This window comes from Meleagris gallopavo, chromosome 1 (genome assembly GCF_905368555.1).
Source record: "Meleagris gallopavo chromosome 1, MGAL_WU_HG_1.1, whole genome shotgun sequence".
Taxonomy (NCBI): Eukaryota; Metazoa; Chordata; class Aves; order Galliformes; family Phasianidae; genus Meleagris; species Meleagris gallopavo.
Window position 1 is genome coordinate 132,997,568 of NC_139404.1, and position 25,611 is coordinate 133,023,178.

Genomic DNA, 25,611 nt, shown 5'->3' on the forward strand with positions numbered 1-25,611 from the left:
TGCTCAAGGCCAGGTTGGATGGGGCCCTGGGCAGCCTGAGCTGATGGGGGGCAGCCCTGCCCATGGCAGGGGTTGGGGCTGGGTGGGCTGTGAGGTCCCTTCCAACTCAAACCATTCTGTGATACTATTATTTAAACAACTTGATATCTGGTAGAAAAACCACAAGTCTGGGGCATCAAGGTAGCAGTAAAAACTTGAAATTACATTTTGTGCTATAACAGCAATAAAATTAGTTCAGTAACGTAATTCCCTATTCTTCTAGATGGATCAGCAGTTTACTACCTCAAGTTAACAGACAGTTATATTACTTCCAGATTACAAAGGAACTTTTGCTACTGCAGATCCACTAACATTAACTACAGTTAGTGCTTCTATGGACGAGGTTCAGTTTTGATTTAATTCAGCAGCAAAGCTACAGCAACATAAACACCTTTCCACTTTCGTATGCAGAGGAGTAAATCCAAGCGTAACACAGCCACTCGTAGCCTACTTGCACAGCTCATTGGCTGAGCTGACGTCACGCGCCTTGCGTCACTTCCGCCGTTAGACCCGCCCCCCGCGCCCAGCGGCCTTGTGGGAGACCGGAAGTGGGCCGCCAGGGGAAGAAGATGGCGGCTCAGGGAAGGGGTCGGGTGGGCGGTGGTAAGGAGGAGCGTGTGTCGGGGCGTTCGGATTCGGAGCTGTTGCTGCACCCGGAACTGCTCTCGGAGGAGTTCCTGCTGCTTACTCTGGAGCAGGTGTGCCTGAGTATCGCCCGAATGCGGGGCGGGATGGGGCGAGGTGGGAGGGGAGTAGCCCTGACTCTTCCTTGGGGGAGGGAGGCCTCCGGCCCTGAGAGTTGTCGTGTCTGTCCCCTTTATTTCCCCGTTTTATTCTGCAGGTAACTTCTTTATCCCACCTCGTATTGGAAGCTTTCTCGCAGTTTCTCTCCACTTTCCAGTTTCTGTACCACTCTTCACAAGAACGATTCGGTGAAGAAAAAAAAAAACAAACGGTGATAGTGCTGTGTAGGGTGAATACTTGCTTAAAAAAGGGTGTGCAGCCTGTGAGCTATCCATGTGTTTTCAGAAAGCTCTGTTTGAACACTATCATAGCTACTGGAGACCAATATTGATACATCTGTGAAGCAGCACTTGCATATGGTGACATTACCTGTGAAGAGATGGCTTTTTCTCTGTTAAAATTGGTACATGCACCCTACGTAATGAATTTAATGAAGTTAATTTTTAAATGTACCTAACTGAAAAATTTCAGTTTGAGAGTGAGCTATAGCCTATCTTGAATATGTGAGGTTTCAGTGGATGTAATTTGGAGTTATACAAGTTTGAGGTGAGCGAAGCAGTAGTCATCTAAGGCTTCTGTATGAGCTTGCTGAATTTTTGTGTACTCCTTGAGACATAGAATATCCTGAGTTAGAAGTGATCCACCAGGATCATTGAATCCAACTCCTGGTTCTTGAACATGTACTTTATGCGCACAGGAGTGTACAGATTTTAGGCCTGTATTAGAAGTCATAAAACATTGTTAAAACCAGTAGTAGCAGAGATTTGACCTGTTACTGATGAAGTCAGTGTTTTTTTTTTTCTTTTAATAAATTCAGTAGAAGGTACCAAACATTTGTTTTCACACCCTCGTGTATGAGTAGAGGGAAAATTGGTTTTCTCTTATAACTGGCAGTTACTAGGAATCTCTCTTATTACCTTACATGTAGGGAATTGGGGAAAACAGAGCTCTCCATCTGGGGGTTTGAACTGCATTATGCTTCAGTTGCCTGTTTTTTGGAAATATTAAAGAGAGCTCCAGTGCTGTAGTTGGATTCAGGGTGGCACATTTAAGTGTGTAAAAATCTCAGTTATTAATTCTAGATCTATAGCTTACTTTTTCTTGTATAACTGTATTCACTGGGGAAAAAATTGTAGAGTTCGCTTAATGATGGTCTGTAGGGATTTCCTGTGTGGGGGAAGATACTGAACTGCCTAGCGCTAGTCACAGCTGGGTCTGCTTGTCTGACAGTGGTGAAAACAACACATTGTGCACCAGAACTTCAATCCATAGCATGTGATACTGCTCAAATGTTCTTCCTACTGGGTGGCAGCATCTAGGGAAGCAGAAGGCACGGTGAATGCGAGGAGTAGACAGATGAGCACACAGAGGAAAATGAATCCTGCTTCTCCGTGATAAACTGAAGTTCTTGGCGATGTGACTGGAGAACCACTCTTAAAAAGAGGCACTGCACAGAGAGTAGGTATGCCTCTGAGTGGGCTCCAACCTGTGGAGAACCAAGATGGGAGCAGGGAATGCTCTAAGTAAACTGTGTCCTATAGAAAAAATCCATAATAGGTCAGTGGAAAATGCGTAAGGAGTAAGAGATAATGGCCATTAGACAGAGGCTTAGGAAATGCTTCTTTCCTAGTCTCAACTTTTCTTGTTTCCAGTGTGGATTACACTTGACCCTCCTGGTTCTTTCCATGAGTCAGGGGGAAGGACATGGGGATTAGCACATGAGGGTTTCTTTTTATGAAAGTTAGCTGTTAGCTCATCTTTTCACGTGTGTTTTCATGTGTGTTCTCCTCTGTCTCCTTTTGTGTCCTCTGTCCCTAATGGCTGCTTCTTTTCGTTAGAAGTATTTCAGCAGAAGTGCTGTTTTGTCTGAAGCTTTGTTGTGCAGTGGGTTGTTTTCATCTTTTTCAGAGTTGTCAGAAATAGCTGTCATTGCCCCAGTGCAGTTCGTGGCCTCCCACATAGTTCCTCCCTGGAGACTTGTCACTTCTGAGACCCCAGTGTATTGGTCTTAAACTCTACTTCAGAATGACTTTTGAATGGTGGCATTTTGCCATTAAATTGCTAGTGCTTTGAATTCGTCATAGTAACAGTTGCTTTTTTATTTCTGTTCCCCACAGAAGAATATATTGGTCAAAAATGATGTAAAGATGGACAAAGATGGGCTTACAGATCTCTATATTCAACATGCCATTCCCCTGCCTCAGCGTGACTTACCAAAAAGTAGATGGGGGAAAATGATGGAAAAGAAAAGACAGCAAAATGAGCCAAAAAATGAGAATAAAAGGTAATTTAACATACAGTGGAATAAGTTGGAGCATTTGAAAAAGTGTATTTAGTTTGCTCTTTATCAGTCTGATGATTACCACTTGCACAGGTTTTGGATGTTGTTAGAGTTTATAAAGAATACTGTTAGATCTTCTGTGTCAGAAATGTTAGATTCTGCTACTGTGATACTGGGGAAAAGAGAGAGAATGTTGTTTTCATCTAAATGTTATTTATGGTATCTAGTTAACAGTACTTGCTTTTTCAGGGCACATTTCAAAATACTTTCTGAAGAAAAGAAAAATAAAGAAAAAATTTATTATTTGCTCCACCTTTTAAGGTGAATGATGTTTAAGACAGATATACCAGAAGTATATTTAACTATGACTGCTCGCTAAACAGAATTGTCTGCTGAATCAGGAAAGTATGCTGCAGCAGTTTTGTGTGTCCAGTTCAAAATGAGAATCATCTTCCTGAAAGAACCATTCAGCCTTACATTTAAAACCACTGTTTATATCTGATCAGAAAGCAAAATTTTCTCAGAAGTTTAACTGATTTTTTTTCTCCTCACAGCCTTTTGCTTGGTCAAGGACTTTTAACTTTGATGTGATATGTATGGGTGGGAGTTTGATTTAATTCTATCAACAAATGCTAAAGGAAAGGTGGACGTAAATTCTTCTAATACATTTATGTAGCATTATAGCTTGTTAAATGCATGAGTCTGCTTTATCCTTACTGAGGTTTCTAACAAGGAAGAGCTGGACAAATTCTGGCAAGTGAATATTTTTTCTTAAAGCAATGGCTAGGATACTAAATTGTCTTATGGTATTTTTTCCTTTTTTTTTCTTCATTTGCATAAAAGGTCTGTTTGTAGCTTGGTCTGTGTGTGATTTGAAGATAAAAGCATGAAGTGACATTTCAAATAACAAGACACCATTGGTGTGCTAAAATAGGTGGAAAAGAATTTTTTATCAAAGCAGTAAAAATAGCAGCCTGGATGTTTTTGAGAGAAGGAGGCCATGAGTATTTTTAGATGGGAGCAATGACTTCTTCCTCGTGTCTTATGTAGAGTAAGTTTAGGAACTGTTATTTCAGTACACTAAAACTAATTTAGTATTTTCTGGGAAAATAATCTGTGAAATTAGCTTTGTTTAATCTATTGATCTCCTTTTCTTTACTAATAGCCATTAGTATTTAACATCTAGATTTCCAAGCTTCATCTATCGCTGTGATGTTAGACATCAAGATTTTCTGGCACTTGCTACTTTTGCTTGTATTGTGTCTTTCTTACTTGAAAGTATATTGGCAAAGCAACTACCTAGAGTAGTTAGCAGATTTTACTGCTAGCATTACTAACTTCAGAGAACTGGAAACTGATAATAGAATTTCAGCACTTTGGGTAAATGAAAGCTGCACAGAGAAAGCTTCAGTTCTGCTGTATACGTAGCAAGAATCAAGGAAATCCAGTCATCTTTTTGGATGCTAGGAGACGTAAGATAGGCTTTTCCTCGTAGCTGTGTTCATAGCTTAAGGAGAATTGATGTGATGTGCCAAGTAGAGCTTGGCATTCTTGTTTTTAAATACAAAGCAAATTCCCTAGATATTCTGAGGCTGTAAGTTAAGTGCAAGTTAAAGATACTAAGTAAATGTGCTGTTAGCTCAGTTTGAAACTCAGATAAGCTGACTAAATAACAGGAGCTTTCTGTTGCATTCCTTTGTGGAAAGTATTGCTTTTCATAGTGTGCTAGGATTAATATGGGGCTCGGGGATTTGATCAGCAGAGTTTAGTGTGTGTGTTTGCTTATCTCTAGTTGCAGTGGATGGGAGGCCAAAACATTAATAATTTTAACTGAAACTTAATACTGTGTTGCATTTAATTAGACTGATGCTGATGATACATCCTAAAAGATTTTTTTGTTTATCAGCTGAGCTGCAGTATCATGTTGTACCTCGATAGCATAATCAGATATCTGAGATCACAGCTTGTATGTCTTATTTCTGAATGCTCAATGTGCAGGCAGTCATATTGAATAAGAACAAATGCATTTTCTCCAATTTAAACATTTCAGAAAGCTTTTGGGTGTTCAGGGACAGTTAATTTTGCAGAAAAGCCTGTATGATCATCTTGATTGCTGGAAGGAAGAGGATGGCCTGAATCTCATGATGTAGATGTAGTTTCTGAAGCATAGTGGAGTCTGAAGAATCTCACTCACAAAGTCTCAGTCTGTGGGAGCCCTGTTTCCAGAAAAGCTCAGGTCTTTGGCTCATTATTCTTCCTTAATAGTGCAACAGGCCACTTTGGCGTCCTCTGAGAACTGCTAAATGAAATGCAAATACTGAGTTCAGTGTATAACGTGGCACTTAGGACCAGTTCTAAAAACATCGGTGGAAGAGGTGATTGCCTGCCTGTTTTGTTAACTTAGGATAATACATGGGATAAACTTGGGAGTTAAAAAACCTACACTTCTCATTGATTTTAGGGTACTACCTTAAGTACCAGACTGGGTTAGACAATAATAGAAACGTTTTTTATTAAATTGTCCGCACAGGCAGGAGTTGCTCCAGAGGCTGTCTTGATTATGTGAGTGATCTGAGTAACCATGTGAAAAAGCAGAAGCTCAGATTGCTCGTGCAGAGGAGTTTTTGCTTCCTGTAGTGAAGCTGGTGTTCTTTAACATGCACTAGGTAACAAACAGCAGGTTTAGAGCATGCTCACCATTCAGCCTGGCTTGCAGAGTATTTAGAGCACTTCTCCAGGATGGAGATGTGCATTTAAATTGAGGTTTCATAGAAAGTCTTGCAGAAGAGGACGGGATCTCAGAGTGATTCTTTTCAGCTGTTAGCTAAATTCAGTATCCTTCCTCTGAAGAGTGTTGGCTAGTATGAATCCTGCTCTGAGACTTTTAGGCTTTCTCTACTTCATATATAGAAATGAACGTCACACTGAGGTTCTGTGTCTTTTCCATGAGCTGCATATCTCAAAATTTGATGTGGCAGTTCTTGATGGTACAGTGTCCACTTCTGTTTTAGAATTTGTCTGAAGCATTTCTCTGGGAATGTTTTCAGTATTGCAGCATGTGGTTATCTGTACAAATTCTACAATTTCAAAATTCAGTTTAGAAACGATAACAATCCTGCTAGAATTGCAGTTAGTTCCTGACTTATTAGTCTTCAAGCTTAAATAACAAGAAAAATGACAAAAAACAACTCAGGGGAAGATGTTTCTAAGTTAAAAAAGATGACTGAAAAAGGTATAACATTCCTTATTTCACACAGTTTGTATCAAATTTTTTGACAAAGCCAAAGTGAACAAAAAGTTTTTCAAGTATGCATTAGCTTTTTAGACTTCTTGAGTGAAATCATGCTCCTTAATTTAACAGATGAGTTAACTACTGTTGCTGTTTCAGTGAAACCTTATCCATGGATAGTTAATGCTCCTGGCCTTGGAAACTAATCACATTCTTTAGAAGCTGTCCTAGAAACCACATTTAGCATGGATAGCACATCTAGCAAAGTGCTGTCTGATCTCTTAACAAATGTACCAAATGAAATTAAGGTGTCTCTTTGTCTCAAGTTCTGGAAACCTGATGAATAGAAAATGAGGAGGATTGTGTGATGTGTATCGTTGTGAAGACGTAGTAGTGTAGAAGCAAATCTGAAGATTTGGGCTTTGAGACTGAACTGTTAATCCTTTTTTTCTTTTAAGAAATTGCTGGTCGTGATAGAAGTTGTACAAGAGATTTGTAATTTCTTATTTTGATGTGAGATTTGTATGTACCTACTGATCCAGTGTTCCCCTCCCCCCCCTCTACTCTGCCCTGGTAAGGCCTCATCTGGAGTACTGTGTCCAGTTCTGGGCTCCCCAGTACAAAAAAGACAGGGATCTCTTGGAAAGAGTCCAGCGGAGGGCCACAAAGATGGTGAAGGGCCTGGAGCATTTCCCCTATGAAGAAAGGCTAAGTGAACTGGGTCTGTTTAGCCTTGAGAAAAGAAGACTGAGAGGGGACCTGATCCAGGTTTATAAATATCTGAGGTGTGGCGGCCATAGTGGTGAGGCCAGTCTCTTTTCAGTGGTACGTGGAGACAGGACGAGGGGAAACGGACATAAGCTGCAGCACAGGAAATTTCGCACGAATGTGCGTAAGAACTTCTTCACGGTGAGGGTGGCGGAGCACTGGAACAGGCTGCCCAGGGAGGTTGTGGAGTCTCTTTCTCTGGAGATATTCAAGTCTCGCCTGGACGCCTACCTGTGCGACCTGGTGTAGGGAACCTGCTTTGGCAGGGGGGTTGGTCTCGATGATCTCTAGAGGTCCCTTCCAACCCCTACAATTCTGTGATTCTGTGAAGTCAAGTCTCTACCTGTGGCTTCTCTTAAAGTCTGTTGAGATACCTAATGTTGATACTGTCGAAGTTACAAACTATGAATGTATTCCATTGTTGAAAATTCTATAGTCCAAGTTTTATTCTTCTGTTTAACGTGAGATGACTGAACACTAAGTGCATGCTGAAAACTGAAGTTTCTAAATAGGAATGTTATAACTCAGTAGTGTTTTTTTTCAAAATTTGTTATATATGCACTGTTTATCTTTGCTGTTCTAAAGCAATACATTTTTAAATCTCTAAATTTATGTAGAGTATGTGTGATAGAATTGTGGGTTGTCGTTTTTTTCTTTTTGCCAGTCAGGATGTTTTCTGATACAACTACTGTTTTGATGGTAGTTTGATAGTATTTCTTTTTCTTAAATTAGTTTTTACTAAATTGACCAGCTCTGACTAGATATAGGCTTAAAGACACAAATTATTCAAGAGGTAGTAAATAAGCTTAGGGATCCTGTTCAACACTTCATTTCAAAAAAATGTATGCCTTTTTTTAATGAATGATTTTGTTCTTTAACTCATACTTGTTCGGTTTTTTTTTTTTTGTTTGTTTGTTTGTTTTAACACTGTGATATTGAACAATTGAGTAATCAGGAAGATTTATAAATATCAGAATATTAGACCCTGTTCTTGTAAGGTGGCTCACGCTTTCTCAAATACCTTTTGAGATATTACCTAACACAGATGATCTCTTGTTATTCTGGAATAGCTACAGTGGTATAGGGTACAGTTTACTACTGTAGTTGCCTGCCTAGGAAGCTACTCACACAACCTTCTTTGACCTTCTTTCTGTTCTATCCTCCTCCTGCACTGTTCCTTTCTATTTTAGAAGCAATTCCTATTGCTAAAATTTCATAGAATCATAGAATGGCTTGGGTTGGAAGGGACCTCAAGGATCATCAAGCTCCAACCCCCCTGCTACAGGCAGGGCCACCAACCTCCACATTTAATACTAAACCGGGCTGCCCAGGGCCCCATCCAACCTGGCCTTGAATTTGGAGCAGCTAAGAGTTTAAGATCATTATTTTGGGATGCATCATTACATTAGGCAAGATGCTTTGGTTTTACTGCTCATGTCTTGGGTCTGCTATTTTTGAAACTTCTGACTTGTGTTTCTGATAGTTCTACAATTTGCATTTTCAGTGTTACAGCGGTGGAAGGATTAAGGAAACGGCCATTAATTGTTTTTGATGGCAGTTCAACGAGCACAAGCATAAAGGTGAAGAAGACAGAGAATGGAGCTGCTGATCGCCTAAAACCTCCCCCTGCTGGAAGCATCACTAACACTGTGAGGAGATTATCAACTCCTTCAAATGCCTCAACATACATTTCAGCCTCCAGTTTATCAGAGGACGCTAAGCTGGAAGTGAGGAATAATGAGGCAAAGCAGAACAATATTTCAAAGACTAATAGCAGTGTATTGGTTAGTCTGAAGACACATCCTTTATCTCCAGTAGCAGGAACTACTGTTGTGAAGTTAAAGAGATCTGTTCCAAGAGATGAATCTGATTTGCCGGTATGTATGGTTGCTGTTTTGTTTCACAGCTTATCGAAACTTGAAGGGGCCAAAGGTGACCCCCTGCAAAAGCTTCCAGGGTTATTTTGTGTAATAGCAGAATATTTACAAACAGGCGAAGGAGTTGCTGGTTTAGGAGAGATAGAAGGAAAAGAAATGAAGTTTTTGTTCGTGGGAAGATTCTGTATTAGAGTCAGCTCTGTAGAAAGCATGCATATCTTTGTAAAATGAATAGGTAATATGTAAGGTATTGCTGATGACAGAGTCAAACAAAGCAAACAAAATAATCATATTGTAAATATTACAGAACAGCATGATCATCCTGATTTTTGTGGTTGGGAAGAAAAAAGTGTAATGATAACATTTGTAAAAATCACACTTGAATGACTGAGTAGGACAAGCTTTAATTTGTCAAAGTGGAGGAGGAGATGTTGCAGGAACTGAAGTGAGATGCTGCAAGCTGTAGAATGTATCCTCAAAGGAAGAAGGCCATCTGTTTTAAATCTCACATAAGAATTGGCAAGTGAGAGGCAGGAATTAGACAAGAAGATCTGGAGAGTTGCCTAGATTGTGGGATGAGAGCAACATACCATGTTAGTTGAATGAGAAGTCAAAAGTTGAGTGGTTGTTTTGAGCCTTGGTGATCTTAATTGGGTACCTGGTTTCCTATAAGACATGTTGAGATTTTGAAGAAAAGGCTGCTGTTCTGGAGTAAGAGACTGAGCTGTTCATCATAAAGGTAACAGTTACCTTCACTCTGCATGTTAGATTTAGCTGCAGAGAAGTTTGAAGTAGAGAAGAGATCTGTACTATGGGTGGAGCAGAGGTAATAAGCTGAAGAGATGAAAGAAGAACTAGGGAAGATATATGTGACTTCAGAAGGGCATACTTCTGAAAATGTAAGGATTGGCACACTGAATATGGCTGTAAGTTGAGAGGGAAGATGCAGCAGTACTCTTGAATTTTGCTGTAACTATTATCAGTCTAAGAACCTGTTGGTGAGCATGGAGCAGAGCACAATAACGGAGCAGAGCAACCCTTTGAGATGTGCCGCAAGGTAGGAATGAGTCTTCTGTTTGTGTTGTATCACTTCATGGTGCAAACAAATTAATGCAAGGGATTTTTCATCTTTCTACTGAAAGAAGAAATACTTGGAATAAGTCCAAGCTTCAAGGGAGAAAATAGATATCTGATCTCAATTGAACTGCAAGGGGAAATACAGTGTGCAGTTACATTGACTGTTTCTTCAATTTTGCCTTGTACAAAGGTTTCTGTTAATCTGTTTAACTTCTTATGTAAGGAATGCAAGAAATATATTTGCTGCATAATTTGATAGGTTCCATCAGTCTTCTGTTAAACATCAGTAAGTAAACACACTGTTATCTCCTGCACTTTGGCCACAACAACCCCAGGCAACGCTGCAGGCTTGGGGTAGAGTGGCTGGGTGACTGTGTATTGGAAATGGACCTCGGGATATTGGTCAGTGCTTGGCTGAACATGAACCAGTAGTGTGGTTAGGAAGGCCAAAGGCATCCTGGCTTGTATCAGAATTAGTTTTGCCAGCAGGAATAGGGAAGTGATCATCATCCCTCTGTACTCAGCCCTGGTGAGGCTGCACCTCCAGTACTGTGTTTAGTTTTTGGACCCCTCACTACAAGAGAGATTCAAGACCGTGGAGTGTGTCCAGAGAAGAGCAGCAAATCTGTGAGAGGTCTGGAGCACAGGCCTTATTAGTAGCGGCTGAGGGAACTGGGATTGTTTAGTCTGGAGAAGGGGAGGATCAAGGGAGACCTTATCACTCCCTACAACAACCTGAAGGGATGTTGTGAAATGGGAATTGTCTTCTTCTCCCATGTAACTAGTGACAGGTCAAGAGGGAATGGCCTCAAGTTGTGCCTGGGGAGATTTAAGTTGGATGTTAGGAAATACTTCTCCAAGAGAGTGATCAGACCCCAGAACGAGCTGCCCAGGGAGATGGTGGAGTCACCATCCCTGGAGGTGTTCAAGATGTTGTACTAAGGGACATGATATAGTGGGGACTGTTGATTATAGGTGGACAGTTGGATTGGATGATCTTGGAGGTCTTTTCCAACCTTGATGATTCTATGATTCCATTCTGGAAGACAGCTTTAACACCTTTTACAAGAATAATGACTGTGGCCCTGAATTAGGGCTGGAGAGGTTTGTTCCCTACTACCAACATGAACAACTCTCTGACACATACCTTTCTTAGCCACAGCTTGTTGTTCAAGGTAGTACTGTAAAGTTCTGTTTCATGCCTTGTCAGTCAGAGATGTTTGAAGTTAGGCAAATGTGTCAAATTGATATTACTTTATGGTAGAATGTGACATCAAGTAGGAAGTAATGCAGGCAAGAGGAATCAAAATGTTTGGCCAGTGTTTGCAGAGTGCAAAACGTGCCGTATTTTTAGTATAATGAAGATTGCTTTTTCAATGAAGTGATTTTTTTTTTTAATTGTTATTTATTCTGCCAAGAAAAACTGAAGTTCTCATGCAGAATTGTGTGGAGATATCCTTCTGATTTTGGGGTCTAATTATCTACAACCTCTCAGGTTTTGAGACTCATAGCTGTAAACTCTTAAGAGAGATCTCTGGATCATGCTAAAACTAGTGTGTTTCAGGATGTTCGGAATAAATCGCTGTCTCTTCTTGTTAGAACTATTAAAGCTGTAATTTCTCAGACTTTTTTTCTTCTTTTAGATGGTGAAGGGTATTTGTTTCACACTTAACATTAACTTCAAAGTAGAAAAATTGGAGATTTTTCTGAGGGGGCTCCTGAAAGATGAATTCATCTCAGGCTTAAGCAATTACTTCATGCTCTTAGACAGATTGTTACAAAGGAAAACATACTTCTTTTCCTGATGTTTACTATTTGACAGAAGTAAACTGATTTTCTAGTTCTGTGTTATTTCCCCTTTTATAAAATTATATTTTCTAATGTGTTTTAAGATGACATTTTGAAATAACTTCAGATGCATGTTTTAAAGCTCTAATTTACACCTGTTACTAAACTGCATAATTTTCCAAACGAAGTATTTTTTTGCATAATTAATTTAAGGATTAAGAAAAAGCAGAAGGTGTACATGATTTGCATGTAGTTAAATTCATTGGTTTTAGTTTAGTCTCCTCTGGAGGTACTGAGATATTAACTTTCTCCACAAGATGGCAGTAGAAAGCTGCTGAAGTAGCATGTATCTGAGTACAATAACAATTAGTGCTCATTTTGAATGTTGCAGGTTAATTACTAATGTTTACTTAGTGCAGTACATCTAAGAATACTTGTGTATTTTCTTCTTTTGCAGAATGACCTAAAGCCTACAGAAGCAAAAAAGAAAATCCAGCATGTTACATGGCCATGAAGCAGCTAGTGGTGTTCAAAACTTAAATGTTACTTCCATATTTTCAAACAGATAAGTCATATTTGAGCAATTTAGGTACACTTCTTTTTAAACCTTGCAGGGATTCAGATTGCTGTGAAGTTTTAACAAATTTAAAGGTTCCCTCTTGTAAATCTGAAGTCATTATCACCGGTCACCTTAAGAGTGTCTGCTATTTTAAACCAAGTAATTTATTCTCTCTTTAAAAGATGGTAATATTACCATATACTAAGCCCTCCACTTTTGTTTTTCAAGATTATTATAGTTCATCTCCTGCACATCCCTACAGGTCACACACATAAATACTCTTTCTTGTTTTATTTTGTTTTCAGTAAGATTTGCTTTTTGTTCCAGTTCTGGGTAAGTAGTTAAAATAGTTATTCAGATTCAAAGGGATCCCGTGAGTGTTCTTGATTACAAAAAAGATAATTGATTTAGATGAGAAAACTGAATGTTCTGCTAATAAGATAGTTTGAGACAACTTTCTTTTTCCTTTTTGTTGCATAGAATACGAGTGTAGTGCAAGTTAGGTTGGTAATAAGAGATGAACTATTTAACAGCATTACTTCAAATTGAAGTTTCTCTTACTGACTTATGAAATAAATGCACAGATGGTAGTATGATATTAAATTGTCTGATAGGAATCTTTGAGAGGAAGTACTGAGTGGATTAGTGCCATGTTATCTTATACACAAAGGCATATTTTACACATATGAAAGTGTAAAAATGTGCTGATACAGCAAATTTGCTTGTTATCCTGGTTACAATCATGTTGATAAAAATATGGGGAAAGCTTATGGAATGCATGCCAGTGCTTTCTCAACTTAGTAACAGTTGGAGAGGGATTGGGTCAGGAAGACAAAGAAGTACCTTGAGAGCATTAGCGTATGTAGGTGCACATTTTTCTCCCTAATTCTTTTATTCCTTTTCCTTCCTGTGATTGTTTAAGGTGGATGCTGGTTTTCTATGAAACTTGAGGTTACATCTGGATCAATTGGTAGTGCTCTCGTAAGGCAGGAATCAAGTTGATGCAACTTTTTTATTAAATCTCTGTGGCTCAGGGTGAAGCCCATCTAGATCCATTTTAGATATGGACAGTAAATAACAGTAATGCTTCCAGATCTAGTAAAACAAAAAATCCGCTTCTGAATCCACTTAACTCACTGTCAGTAGTGACCTGAGAACTTGTTTACATTTTTTTAGATTGGTTAGTGTTAAAACCAAAAACTGTAGCTTAATTCATTACTGACAGTTCTCCATTCACTGTTAAGACATAAAAGGCACTTCTTGAATGCTGTAAAATGGTAAGAATGTGTGTGTTTTGAAATTGTGTGCTGTTTCCCTTTTACTAAACACTTGTGCATTTTTTTGTACTTGAGTACAGCAAACTTTAACGTAATATACATTTTGTATGTAAAGAGTTGTCTTTTAAGTAGCCTTATCCTATTTAAATAAATTCAATTAAAAGCAAACTAAGCAGTTCTGGCTTGTTTTTATGAAGCAATTAGGCCACTTCATTTTATACAGTTATATTCCAGTGGACTTCAAGTGACTAGAACTTGAAGCATACATTGTAGAAGGCTTTGTTGGCATTTTAGCAGCAGTTAGTATCATGTGAAGTGTTGATCCTTCCACTAATGTAGCTGAAGGGAGTTCTGTTTTGTGGGTGGCTTCTTAGTTGAAATCTAGGTTATATTTTGTCGTAGTTCCAGTTGCTAGAAGAGTGTGTGGTGTTACTGTGTGTTAAGGAGTGATTTGCAGAACGGTACCGGAATGCTATCCTGATGCTGTTTGTGCATGCTCATAGTCATCTTTGAAGCTAAAATGCTTCCCAGCCTTGCCATGTTTCACTTACCTTTCCTTAAAGCCAGCATCATTCTAATTTCTGTAGTAACATTTGGGGGGCAGGGTGCAAGCCATGCTTTTCTTATTGTCCTACGCTACTTCCCTGGATGATAGCAGTCCTCCTCTTAGCAAAGTACTAGAGCAGAGCTGCAGTGTGCTGGGGATTGTCAGGATCCCAGAGGAGAGTAATTGAAGTAGTTGGTCTTGTGTTTTGAAAGGTATGGATATAAAAAGGGTTTTTCTGGCTGTTCTTTACTGCAACCTTAATTGCAGAATGAAATGACGGAAGGACAGATTTTAATCATTAGTTAGTGAGGTTGGATTGGCAGGATATGCACTTCAAAAATGTCAGATAGGAAAGTTCTTCAAACTATACACTTAACTAATCTGATCCAAAACATTTCTTTATCTTGTTGCAATACTGAGAGAGGAATGGCCTGTGACTGCTTGATGCTTGGTACTAAGAAAAAGAAAAAAACATCAAATTCAAGAGTGACAGCAAGAATTAGAAGCAAACTTACCTTGCACAGTTAAGTACAGAATAAGCGCAGGCCTAATTCTGCTTTCCACATCTGAAGATCACGGAATCACAGAATGGTTTGGATTGGAAGGACCCTTAAAGACCATACAATTTCAACTCCCTGCTGTGGACAGGGACATCTTCCACTAGATAGGTTACCTGTGGCCCTGTCCATCCTGGTCTCATCCATCCACTTCAAACAAAGCTTCTCTGGGCAATCTGCTCAGTGCCTCACCACCCTCCTAGGAAAGAAAGATTCCTGTTGGAAGAGTGGTGCTACTTTCCTCCTCTTCTGTGATATAAATTCCATGCGAAAGGTATACTGGGCTTGTGCTTTGCATAACTTGACCATGTTCCTTGAAGTGTGCTTTGGGAAGATGGTTATCATCCAGTGACTTTTTTCCTCTTAATTTTATTGCCTTTGTAGCAGATATATAGCAGAAACGATGCTATAGCAAATGATGTTACATATTGCCATACAATAATAAAATTAAAACATACCCTAATGTAGAAGTTAAACATGTGACTTTCATGAAGATAAATGTTGTTTTAATTGTTTTAACCTTGGTTGCTGAAAAGAGTATTTTGGTTTTGAATTTAAAGCCTATGAACGTGCTTTAATCAGCTGCACTCAAATCAATATTTTCACATAGTTTAGTTCTGCTAATAACTCTCCCAGTGACTGCAATTAGTAGAAGACTGATGTATCAGCAAGACCTGCGTGAGGATTGTTTAGCACCACAGTTTCCTAGCAAATTGAGTGTGCAAAAAAGGTTTGTGTTTGTATGGCTCTTGCATTGTGTTTTATAGGACTGTGAAAGCATTCTATTTGTAAATATCCAGTATGTACATGCAGTTAAACCACAATAACAGTTTTGTTTTAAATGACTTTTATTTTTAAAAATACAATGTGCAGTGTAATGTTGACTAAATGTAATACTGACACTGTCGGTCAGAACTGTACTTCACACAATGATCAGCTAGTCATGCAATAAAATACGTATCTGTTATGAAGCACTCCCACTCAACTGCTTTATCATTCTCTTTGACATTGCACAAATCCTTGTACTTTAAAAAACACCCTCTATGTCTGTAGTCTTTCTACATACTTGACAACACACACTAGTCACATAGCTCAAGTACACCGAGGTGAGACCACAGCCTTATTGAAATTGAATGCTGTTTGCCACTGATTTCAATAGGCTAGGGGCTTCACCCTGAATATCCATCTATGAGTTTATTGCCTGTGGCCACTGTAATTCTTGAACTGTATCACTTGCTCGTAACTTAAATGCTTAAACTGGAATATTTAGTGGAGGAAAAAAAAGCGTATTATGTCAGTAACACCCAAATGGCTTTATAGCTCAGGTTTTGTATTAGTTTTGGTTAGCTATAGAAACCTTAAACGCTATCCCTGCTACTAGAGTTTCCAAAGTTGTTTTCCTTCAATACTTGTAGAGTTTGAAATTCATAAGAAGGTTAAGTGATGTTAATAGTACAGCAAAACACAAAAGGGCAAAGCTAGTTTTGTGTGTTTCAGACTATAAATTGCAAGCACAGCGTTCTTCCTCTCTTCCCTGTTTCTTATTTTGAGCTTTAGATATCCTTTCCACATTCAGGGCAGAGGATGTCATCCCTTTCTGTAAGGAAGCCACGACCTACTAATGAGAGAGAACACTTCTTACAATTAAAGCAATCATTGTGCCACTGCCGCTCTTCAAATGAGATGTACTTGGTTCCTCCCAGACCTGTTCAAAAACAGAAGTTCTGTTAGCAGAAGAGAAGAGCCATTACACGATGCTGCTTCAGATTCTGCTTCTGAATGGCTACAGACATCTGACAGAGTAGTGAAAAAAATATCGTTGTATCAAATCTATTTCTGTTTATTGCTGTGTGAATATTGTCACCTTATTCTTGGACGAGTAGGGTTTTCATCGTTAAGTAGTTCTGCTGCTTTTAGCTGAGTTAGTGAACTGGGTTGTTAGTACTTTGGATTTGTGGCAGAAATAAACTTTCAAAGTAGAGATGGCTCAGCTGTTAGCTTGTAGCCAAAGAAAAGGAAAGCAATTGCCTCTGAATTACAGGAGAATGGTGGTTATTTACAGAATATCTGTGGTGTCAGAGTAAGTTAAATTTTGTTTTGTAAAAATGCATTGAGATCATTAGAAATGAAGTCTTGGCAGATTGTGTAATGAGTTGATTCATAGATTTCAAGGAAGATTGCTTCAAGAAAAGTAGGTTATCAAAAATAATTCAGAAGTGTGAGGCTGTGGAGGCTATCATATGGGTATAGGAATTTTACAGAATAAAAGATAAGAGGGGCAATTTTCTCTTATAGTGGTAATTATTATTTAACTATAGGAATGATAAGCAATTTGAGCATGATGAATTAGAATTGACTGGCTGAAAGTCAGTGAAAGGATTTCATAGAACATATCACTTAATGAGAGGGTTTTTTGCTTTGCATTTAGTAGCAATGATTTTGGGGAAAAAGAGGACAGCATGTGAAAGAAGGAACTGATATTCAAGAGAAATGTCTCTTGTGAATGGGTAATAATAAGAAAGGTGTTATGCAGTGATATTTCTAGGAGAGATACAAACAGGCATATGTTAGTGTGGGGCAGAACAGAATTAACCAGAGAGAGAATGGTTCAGAATCAACTCAGATATGCAATCTTGGTGTTAAATGCTGTTTAGGTGATTTTAAGTGTTTCAAATGTAAGGAATGACTGCTTACAGCTTTTAGTACTGTTGTAGTGGAAAGCAGTATGTAAAAGCATTGAGATTCTCAGTTGCTGTCCTGAAAAACCAGGGAAGAAATATGCTATGCTGCAGTGAAAGGTGTAAGCTGGTTAAATGTTGCTGGCTGAGAGACTTGTTACTGAAGTCAATGTTCCCTCTCATGAGCACAAGTGAAGTGACTTAAAGGGCATGGATATATTGCACCACATGCATAAATGTCACTGTGTGTTCACTGTGTTTCATGCAAGTCAGCTGAAATGGAACAAACTTCAGCTTAAGGACTTCTTTCACATCTTTTTGTTAGGCACTTGGATGGCATCATGAGCATTTAAGTTCACAGTTCCTGAACTGTGTAGCGTTTCCATTCTCTCAAGCTAGTCGGAATGAATTACTGAACCATTATTAATATTAGATGCAGTTCAATGGAGAAAACAATAATAAAGTGACTCTCTATGAGAGACCTACCGCTGATTGGGTTTGTGCATCCAGCACACTTTTTGGCATAGAGATTGCAGAAGCAACTCAGGCAATATGCAAACTCATCCCGGGAGGTAAAGCGTTGTCCGGACAACTGCTTCTTGCATCCAGTACAGACAAAGCACTCCTTATGCCAAGGCTGCTCCCGGTAAGTCACACCTCCTGTAGTGATAGCCTGTTTTATGGAAAGTAAGACAAAGTATTATTTTGAGAGCGGCAGATTTTCATCTTCATTTGGTAAAGAGGAAGGTTGATGAGGTTTTCATGGGTAGGAGGAGGGAAAGAAGACTTAATGGCAGCAAAATCATCACCATTTTGTCTGCAGTTAACCTTGAGAAGAGCATGCAAGTGATTCATTATAATTTCCTGATTTATACAAAGGAGCCCTATACTAAAAGTACTTTATTTTCTGAATTCTTTATAATTTCAGACTAAATTACCCTCTTTATTTTTAAAGCTGGTCTCCTTTGTAGGTCATTCTTTCACATTCATGTGCTGTGAGACAAATATGTGCTTGTTCACCTATCTCATTCTTCATAATGGAAAAGCCACCTTCAATTCCTGCTAATTCCCTTGACAACAACTGCTTTATTTCAAATTTTACCTGAAATCTTTGCTTTCTGCTTCTATGGATTTTGTCTGGGCTTTTTCCTCTTATGATACGTTGTTCCCCGATGTAAGAGCAAGAAATGTTTCATTTGTCTAACAAGCGTTTCTGAGAAAGCTGTAAAACCAGTTTAATTTTTCTTCCTATCTTCACTAAAGAGAGATTCCCTGGGAAGTCAGTCTTGTGTACGAACATGCTATCCAATATGTGCATTCATCTGTCTTTGCCACTTTCATGTGTATGAGAGCTGCTCTGAAAGCAATGCGATCTGGAGTACGTGGCGGACATAAAAGGTTTTGGTAATGTAAGCATAAGTGATGGCTGGAAGCATGCAGAAGGTAAAACAAAACATGGAAGAAACTATTGGAAGGAGGGTTAAAACTACAGATATATCCACACTTAAAACCAATGTGTATATTGATAGGAAATTGATATTTGTTGGTTCTGAGAATTATGAGATGCCTTTTTAAAATCTACTATTATTAACAGGAAGGAGTACTAAAAATCTTACTTTTGTCTCAATTGAGTTTAGGAAATAGACAAATGAAAGATCTTGAGCCTAGAAAGTTACATTCTCTAGCATACTGAGCTTACTAGTTCTTATTTCAGGAGCAGCATTTGCTTTGTGTAAAATCTATTTCTCTATCTTCAACTTCATTAGAATATTAAAAAAAAAAATCTGTGTTAGTTCATCTCCCTGTCAGTTGAAATGTTTGGATATGTGGTATATGATGGATTACATTGGAGATAGGAGGTTATTCCAATGCAGATGGGTTGTTTTGCTTGTTCTTTCCAAAACATGTCCTCTGTAGGCTTTCGATATAAAGGGATCTTTAACCTCGAATAAGATTATTCACTGAAGTAACTTTTGTGCCTTGTGTAGAATAGGAGTTTCAACTGTATCATCTCTAAAAATCAATTGTCGTTGGATCTTTTAACATAGAGAAAAATGTTTGGTTTTTTTTTCATGTAGTTGGACTTAAAATGTGATGGAGTTCAGTCCCCGTCATTATAGGTAAATAAAACAAGGGCACTACCTTCTTGCATTGGACGCACTGCATGGCAAACTGCTTTTCATAGCAGGGAACACAAAAATTTTGATTGTCTTTAGGAATGAAACTCTTTGTCCCAATTGGTTGCTGGCAGCGGTAGCAGATAAAGCAGGTCTCGTGCCAGCTGTTGCCTTTATATTCCATCTTCCGAGTACCTGTAATGAGACCAGAACATAAACTGAATTTATGGCTGAGACTAATGCAATTTGTAACTTTTGTTTACATGACAGCTGGCTGTTGGAAAATAAGTAGTACAGCTATGAGGGAGTGGCTTTGCATGGCACGGTCGTTTTGAGTTTTTGGAGAGTAAGTGGTTCTCCTAAAAAGAAGAGAGGCATTTACTGCTAATAAGTGCTTTCGCCACTTTTTAGAGGACTGACATGATTTTAAGTGGTTATAAGGCTGACGAGGTGATAGCGTATTGGCTAATTATGAAGAACAGTAATAATTCCTCTCTGCAGGATGAAGTTTTACCATTCTCCCTTTCTCAAATATTAATTCTTCGTTTACTAGTAGCGTAATTTTTCTTTTCTTTTTTTCTTTGGTCTCGTTCTGCCCAGAGGCATACTTTAAGATTTTTTTTTTTTTTAAAGGACTGACTTGTGCATCATTAACCATCTCTCTGCTTATTTCTTACATGCTCAAATATTTCTGATCCATTTTATTAATGGACACCTTTTAAGAATTATGCATTCTGTGTGCTGGTTGTTTTTTGTATGGCACCAAAAGGAACAGTTAGTCCTTAAAGGAATGACATTCTGAGAAAAGATGTGGACACATTTTCTTGGAATTGTCTAGAATTATATTTCCACATTTTTAGCTGTTCTCTATTTTTGGGATTGTGTTATTACTAAAACACAAGGCAGGGGGAATCCTGTTTATTAGTTGCTCGTTTGACATTGATGGGAATTCAGTTTGCAGAAGAACTGAAAGATCAAGCTTGTAATTACTTAGCATTTAATAAGCTTGTCGTGAAACAAGGTTTCATTTATTAAATCAAGGGTATCTTGAGTAATCTGCTAAAAACCATGTGGTAGTTGCAAAGGTTTGTAAAAATTGATTTATTCTGTTTTGAATTGAATGAGAAGAAGGGACTCTGAATCACTGAATCCCAATTCCATTACTACCTATCAATCTGTAACTCGTATAATAGACAGAGTTCTATTCTGTAAATGAGCTCTTACGGTACTGAATTCATTGATCAAAATTTGATAAAAATATTTTTCAGCTTTAAAACTAGCACTGTTCTTGAATGTCAATTTTTCATGCTGTTTCGGAAAAAACAGAGGCACATGCAATAATAAAAGATGCTTGTACGCAATCATATAATCATTATGTTGGAAGACCTCTAAGATCATCTAGCCCAGCCATCAACCCCCTCACCACCGTGCCCACTAACCATGTTCCTTTCATTTTATGAATGAATATGTCCATCTGCTGTTACATATCCCTGTTGTTTCTTATTTATATGTCTCCATCGAGCCCTCATTTTTATCAAAACATCGTAGATACACAAAGCGGTGTTTTCCAGCTTTTGTCAAAGAACATAACAACATGAGAACCAGCCAAGGGAAAAAAAGTAATTAGAAGTCATTGTGGAGTGTACTTTTGGATTCTTCAAATTGCCTTCTATTTTTTATTTCTGAAACCAATATTTCTTCCAATTTAAGCCCTCAAATAATGAACCATGTCAATCAAAAGACAAGCGCTTTAGTATTGTCATGAGTAAATGAGGCTTTACCAATCTATTTCTATAACTTTCTGCTACCAGCACTGGTTTTATGGGGTACCTGACTTGAAAGAGAAGGTAGCTCTTTCCTATTTCTTTATACCTTTGAGCTCAAGAAATACCTTAGAGGTATTTTGACCAATTATTGATTTTTATTGAAGAATCTAAATTTTGGCTGTTTATGTAAAAGTATATGTCATGAATTAAGTAAATTTAAATTTATGAACTTTCTCTGATATTCAAGCATGAGGAGCCAATTGAGAAATTGGGACTGAACAGGTGAGTTGCTCAGCTATCAATAGCCTTTTAATAAAGACTTCAGTAGAAAATTATAGATCTCATGAACAAAAATGCTAAGTTAAATAAACGCTAGCTTTCAAGAGAAACCCTCTTCGTGTATATCAATTCTGTCAAGATTCATTCTGAAAACTGTGGGTGCTGATTATAGGGATAACTTAGAAAGCATCATCAGCTGTGTTTTCAGAAGTTCACCATGATTCAATAGAGAGGGTTAAGGAAAAATATTTGTCACAAATGTTACTGAGATTAGGCTTGATGTTAAACCTGATCTTTCCTCTGCCCCAAAAGTGAGTATCCTAACCTGGCATAATAGTCTTCTTGCACTCATTACATTTGGAAGAGTATTCATTGGAGTAGCAATCAGTACAAAGTAGATGTTCCTCTTTTGCAGCAAAAGGCTTGTCCACCAATGAATTCTTGCACTGGAAGCAGTGGAAGCAGGTTTCATGCCAGTGGCGGTCCTTGTAAGACAGATCCTGTAGAAATTAAAAACCACGGAATAAACAGAATGAATAGTTTGCTCAGTTGGAAGCTCAGAGAATGCAAACATGCAGATCTGAATCAGACAGAAAGTAAGGCTAACTTGCATGGCTGAGGAAAATGGCGTGTTCTGATGCAGGTGAGCCTATTTTACTGTAGTTGCCAAAAGTAACTGATGACAACCATCAGTCTTCTTTCAATTCCAGGTCAACTGAATTCAATTTCAATTCAGCAGAGGAACAACTAGATTCATTTAGGTACTTCCTTCAAGAATGAAGTCCTGGTTTTGATCCAGATTAGATCTTGTTAACTGTAGAGATATAATGGACTTCCTACACTTAGTTATTGCCAATTTCTAGCTCATCTTGTAGTTTTTTGTTATCCTTTTTCCAGACACATTTGGATGGTTTGCCAGGTTTAAACCAATGGTGAAATTGGCCTGATCCTTGTTTCTTTGTGTGCATGCTGGAATTAGTTTTTAACCAAGTCTTGTGCTTCATTTTATGTATGTTTCAAATAAGAATCGGATGCCTTGATGGTGATCGAACACTCTGGAAGATGAGAGACCATAGTGTACCTGCAGCAACTGATCCAGAACACTCTTAACAAAGGAATTAACACCTTGGAGCACATAGGTTATTTAAAATATCTCCCCAGTGATACTTGTATTAATTAAAACAAAGTTACAACAAAAAAGGCCACATGCTCTTAAAAACCTTAAGAATTGTGACTTACATGGATGGATTGTGTCTTTTAAAATTATAGATAGCCTAATTATGTAACATTTGAACAGTGTCTTTCGGAGATCAGACAAAGTGCAGCTCAGATCATTACAAGAAAATATCTGCCCATCTGCTAAAGCTTTTGAAACAACCCAAATTTCTGATCATAAAATCTCAGACTTTTCTAAAAGAAAAAAAAGAAGAAAAAAAAAAGAAAAAAAAAAAAGCTTAATTTAAATGAAGCTGAGTAGTCTAAATCTGGGAATTATTGTCAACAGAAAAACACAACTCACAGCCAACAGCTTTCCTAGATATGAAATTTGCATGCAAGAAAACAGAATGACAACAGATCTGTTTTTCTTCCTGTTGTAACAGGACATATTCAGTTTTTTCCACATGCTGCTTTTTTCCTCATTTTGCAGGATTCTACAGGCTGCTTTTTATATCCCAAACTCACATGCTGATATTTCCTTTTGTTTTGCCTTATTTTATCAATAAAATTATGGCACGCAGAAGAGCAATAATGAAGAAAAGGATTAGGTATTACTGATGAAGTGTTTAATCCTTGGATCAGTTATGATGGCATATTGTATAGATCATAGTGGAGTAGGTCAAAGTAGCAGACACTTCATCATGGCAAAATGATGAATCATAGCTGTAACCCAATGAAAGCAAGGTAGACACTGGTGTGAGTAATCTTAGGCAGCCTGGTTGATTATAACAGATACTGTCATCAAATGGAGGGGATGTTTAAGATGTCTGACATTGATGTGCCTGCAGCAGAGTATTGGACAGATTGAATGGTTATTGTCTTCTCTCTCTGAATCCGTCAACTGAAGCAAGGAAGTCCAAGGTACTGATGAAACACTTTCTGAGTTGTTTCACAGTTGTTCTTAGGTCAGTGTAATGAAGTCACTGGGTATCAGGTTTTTTTTCTACATCGGTGTATTGTACATCTAACTGGAACCACTGCACATAAGTTATAGATGTATTGACCTGGATCAGATTCTGTGCTGGAGCAGCTGTGTCTACAGAGATGACTTCAAGCTTGTCTAACTGTTAGCCTGGTGCTCAGTTAAGCTGAAAGAGCATTTGATTTACTCAAGGCACAGAAGCTTGAGTTACTCTAGCTGACTGTACCCTAAGCAAATCTGTTCTAGCAGAACACAAAAGTAATATACAATTAATTATTCCTCTTTATCTCCTGGTTTTCCAGGAAGAACTGAAAAAGAGAATTGCTTCTGTGTACTCAGGACTGGAGTATATCCTTAAAATACTGATGAACGTGACTTCTTGTCTGCTTAATGCAGCTTGAGAGAAATGAGTCCCCAGTACTACACCCTTGAGCTGTAGTTTTCTGTGGTCTCCTATGTTGCCTAAAAGAAACCTGGAAAATAGTTGTCTTTACCAGCAATCTATGCATCTATGAAAACGGATTGCCACGTGCTCTTGTTAGATAAAGCACTAATAGTTACAGATAAAAGACTACAGAACTACCATAGATTGAAATTTGAGAAGTGGAACTGTGTTTATCATAGAAGCATAGAATGGCCTGGGTTAAAAAAGACCACAATGATCATCCAGTTTCAAACCTCTGCCATGTGCAGGTCGCCAACCACCAGACCAGGCTGCCCAGAGCCACATCCAGCCTGGCCTTGAATGCCTCCAGGGATGGGGCATCCACAACCTCCTTGGGCAACCTGTTCCAGTGCGTCACCACCCTCTACGTGAAAAACCTCCTCCTAGTATTTAACCTAAACCTCCCCTGTCTGAGTTTAAAACTATTCCCCCTTGTCCAATCACTGTCCACCCTCATAAACAGTCATTCCCCCCTGTGCACAAGACAAAGTCTGCCCTGTGCAAGTCTTCTCAGCAAGGACTGGACAGGAAAAAGGAGATTAGAGGCATCAGAAGAGTAAGAGCATGTGTGTGTTCATGAATGAAAAGCACATCAAACTTTTTTGCTTGACATAATGCTATTTTCAGAAGGATGAGAATGGGAAATAGGGTAGACAACCAGCGTGCAGATTTTGGCTGTGAGCACCCTCATTGTGTTAGACAGGTACTTCCCTATCAAAAATGTGTTTAGAGAAGATGCAATTAAGCAACATTAGTCAGCACTGTAGTGATGTGAGAAGAGATGAAAGTGTCTTTCTGTCACCATTCCTCATCACAACAGCTAGTCCAGTATTTAGCAGTGCACCAAGAAAGTGCTACGACTCAGAACAGGGGTTGAAAATTAGGACATCTTTTCTCCTTTTTGCAATCCATATTATTAGATGCTTTATTTTTTACTTAGTTTACGTGTAAGACTGACCATGTGATTCATTTTGATCTAAATGCTGCCACAGTAGCTTTATCGCACAACCCACTTTTCATTTCACTCTCACATTTTGTAGAGGGAATTTTCAACCTCTCTCGCTGGCCAGAGCCAGCTTGTGGTCTGCACTGAGCACTTGATCACTGTCGGTATTTTCTGTATTTGTGATGGTTCCTGTGCCAGACCGCCTGTAAAGAAACTGTTTTTAAAAGGCAAAAATCAGCCCAAATTCACATTTAAACAGTTAAGCAGATGAGAACGTAATGGATAAATTTTTTCCCAAGGAGGCTGTGGATGCCCCATCCCTGGAGGCATTCAAGGCCAGGCTGGATGTGGCTCTGGGCAGCCTGGTCTGGTGGTTGGCGACCCTGCACATGGCAGGGGGTTTTGAAACTAGATGATCATTGTGGTCCTTTTCAACCCAGGCCATTCTATGATTTCCAGAAAGAAGTGTGAAGCAGTGGGTGTAGTGAGCAGACATG

The 25,611-nt window shown here is 38.6% G+C and overlaps 2 protein-coding genes across 5 annotated transcripts in view; one reads left to right on the forward strand and one right to left on the reverse strand.

The window, feature by feature from the left end:
* The first annotated feature begins 567 nt into the window (after positions 1-567).
* Positions 568-13,807, forward strand: TSLIG2 (tRNA splicing ligase complex subunit 2). Its single transcript, XM_003203173.5, has 4 exons — positions 568-737; positions 2,901-3,067; positions 8,566-8,938; positions 12,261-13,807. Exons 1-4 carry the CDS (start codon positions 609-611, stop codon positions 12,315-12,317), a joined length of 726 nt encoding a protein of 241 aa, XP_003203221.1. The 5' UTR covers positions 568-608; the 3' UTR covers positions 12,318-13,807.
* A 1,766-nt stretch (positions 13,808-15,573) lies between these two features.
* Positions 15,574-25,611, reverse strand: part of FHL2 (four and a half LIM domains 2) — a 39,727-nt gene continuing 29,689 nt past the window's right edge. For all 4 annotated transcript variants that reach the window (XM_010728089.4, XM_003203174.5, XM_010728096.4 and 1 more), the window contains exons 3-6: positions 21,909-22,083; positions 19,564-19,733; positions 17,908-18,094; positions 15,574-16,448 (exon numbers count right to left, since the gene is read on the reverse strand). In XM_010728089.4, the coding sequence (XP_010726391.1) occupies positions 16,297-16,448; positions 17,908-18,094; positions 19,564-19,733; positions 21,909-22,083 (684 nt within the window). In that variant the 3' untranslated portion in view covers positions 15,574-16,296. The remainder of the gene's footprint in view (positions 16,449-17,907; positions 18,095-19,563; positions 19,734-21,908; positions 22,084-25,611) is intronic.

Coding starts and splice junctions, on each gene's coding strand:
- TSLIG2 (XM_003203173.5), top strand. CDS start 609: ATGGCGGCTCAGGGAAGGGGTCGGGTGGGCGGTGGTAAGGAGGAGCGT. Junction 738..2,900: donor TGCTGCTTACTCTGGAGCAG/GTGTGCCTGAGT, acceptor TGTTCCCCACAG/AAGAATATATTGGTCAAAAA. Junction 8,939..12,260: donor GAGATGAATCTGATTTGCCG/GTATGTATGGTT, acceptor CTTCTTTTGCAG/AATGACCTAAAGCCTACAGA.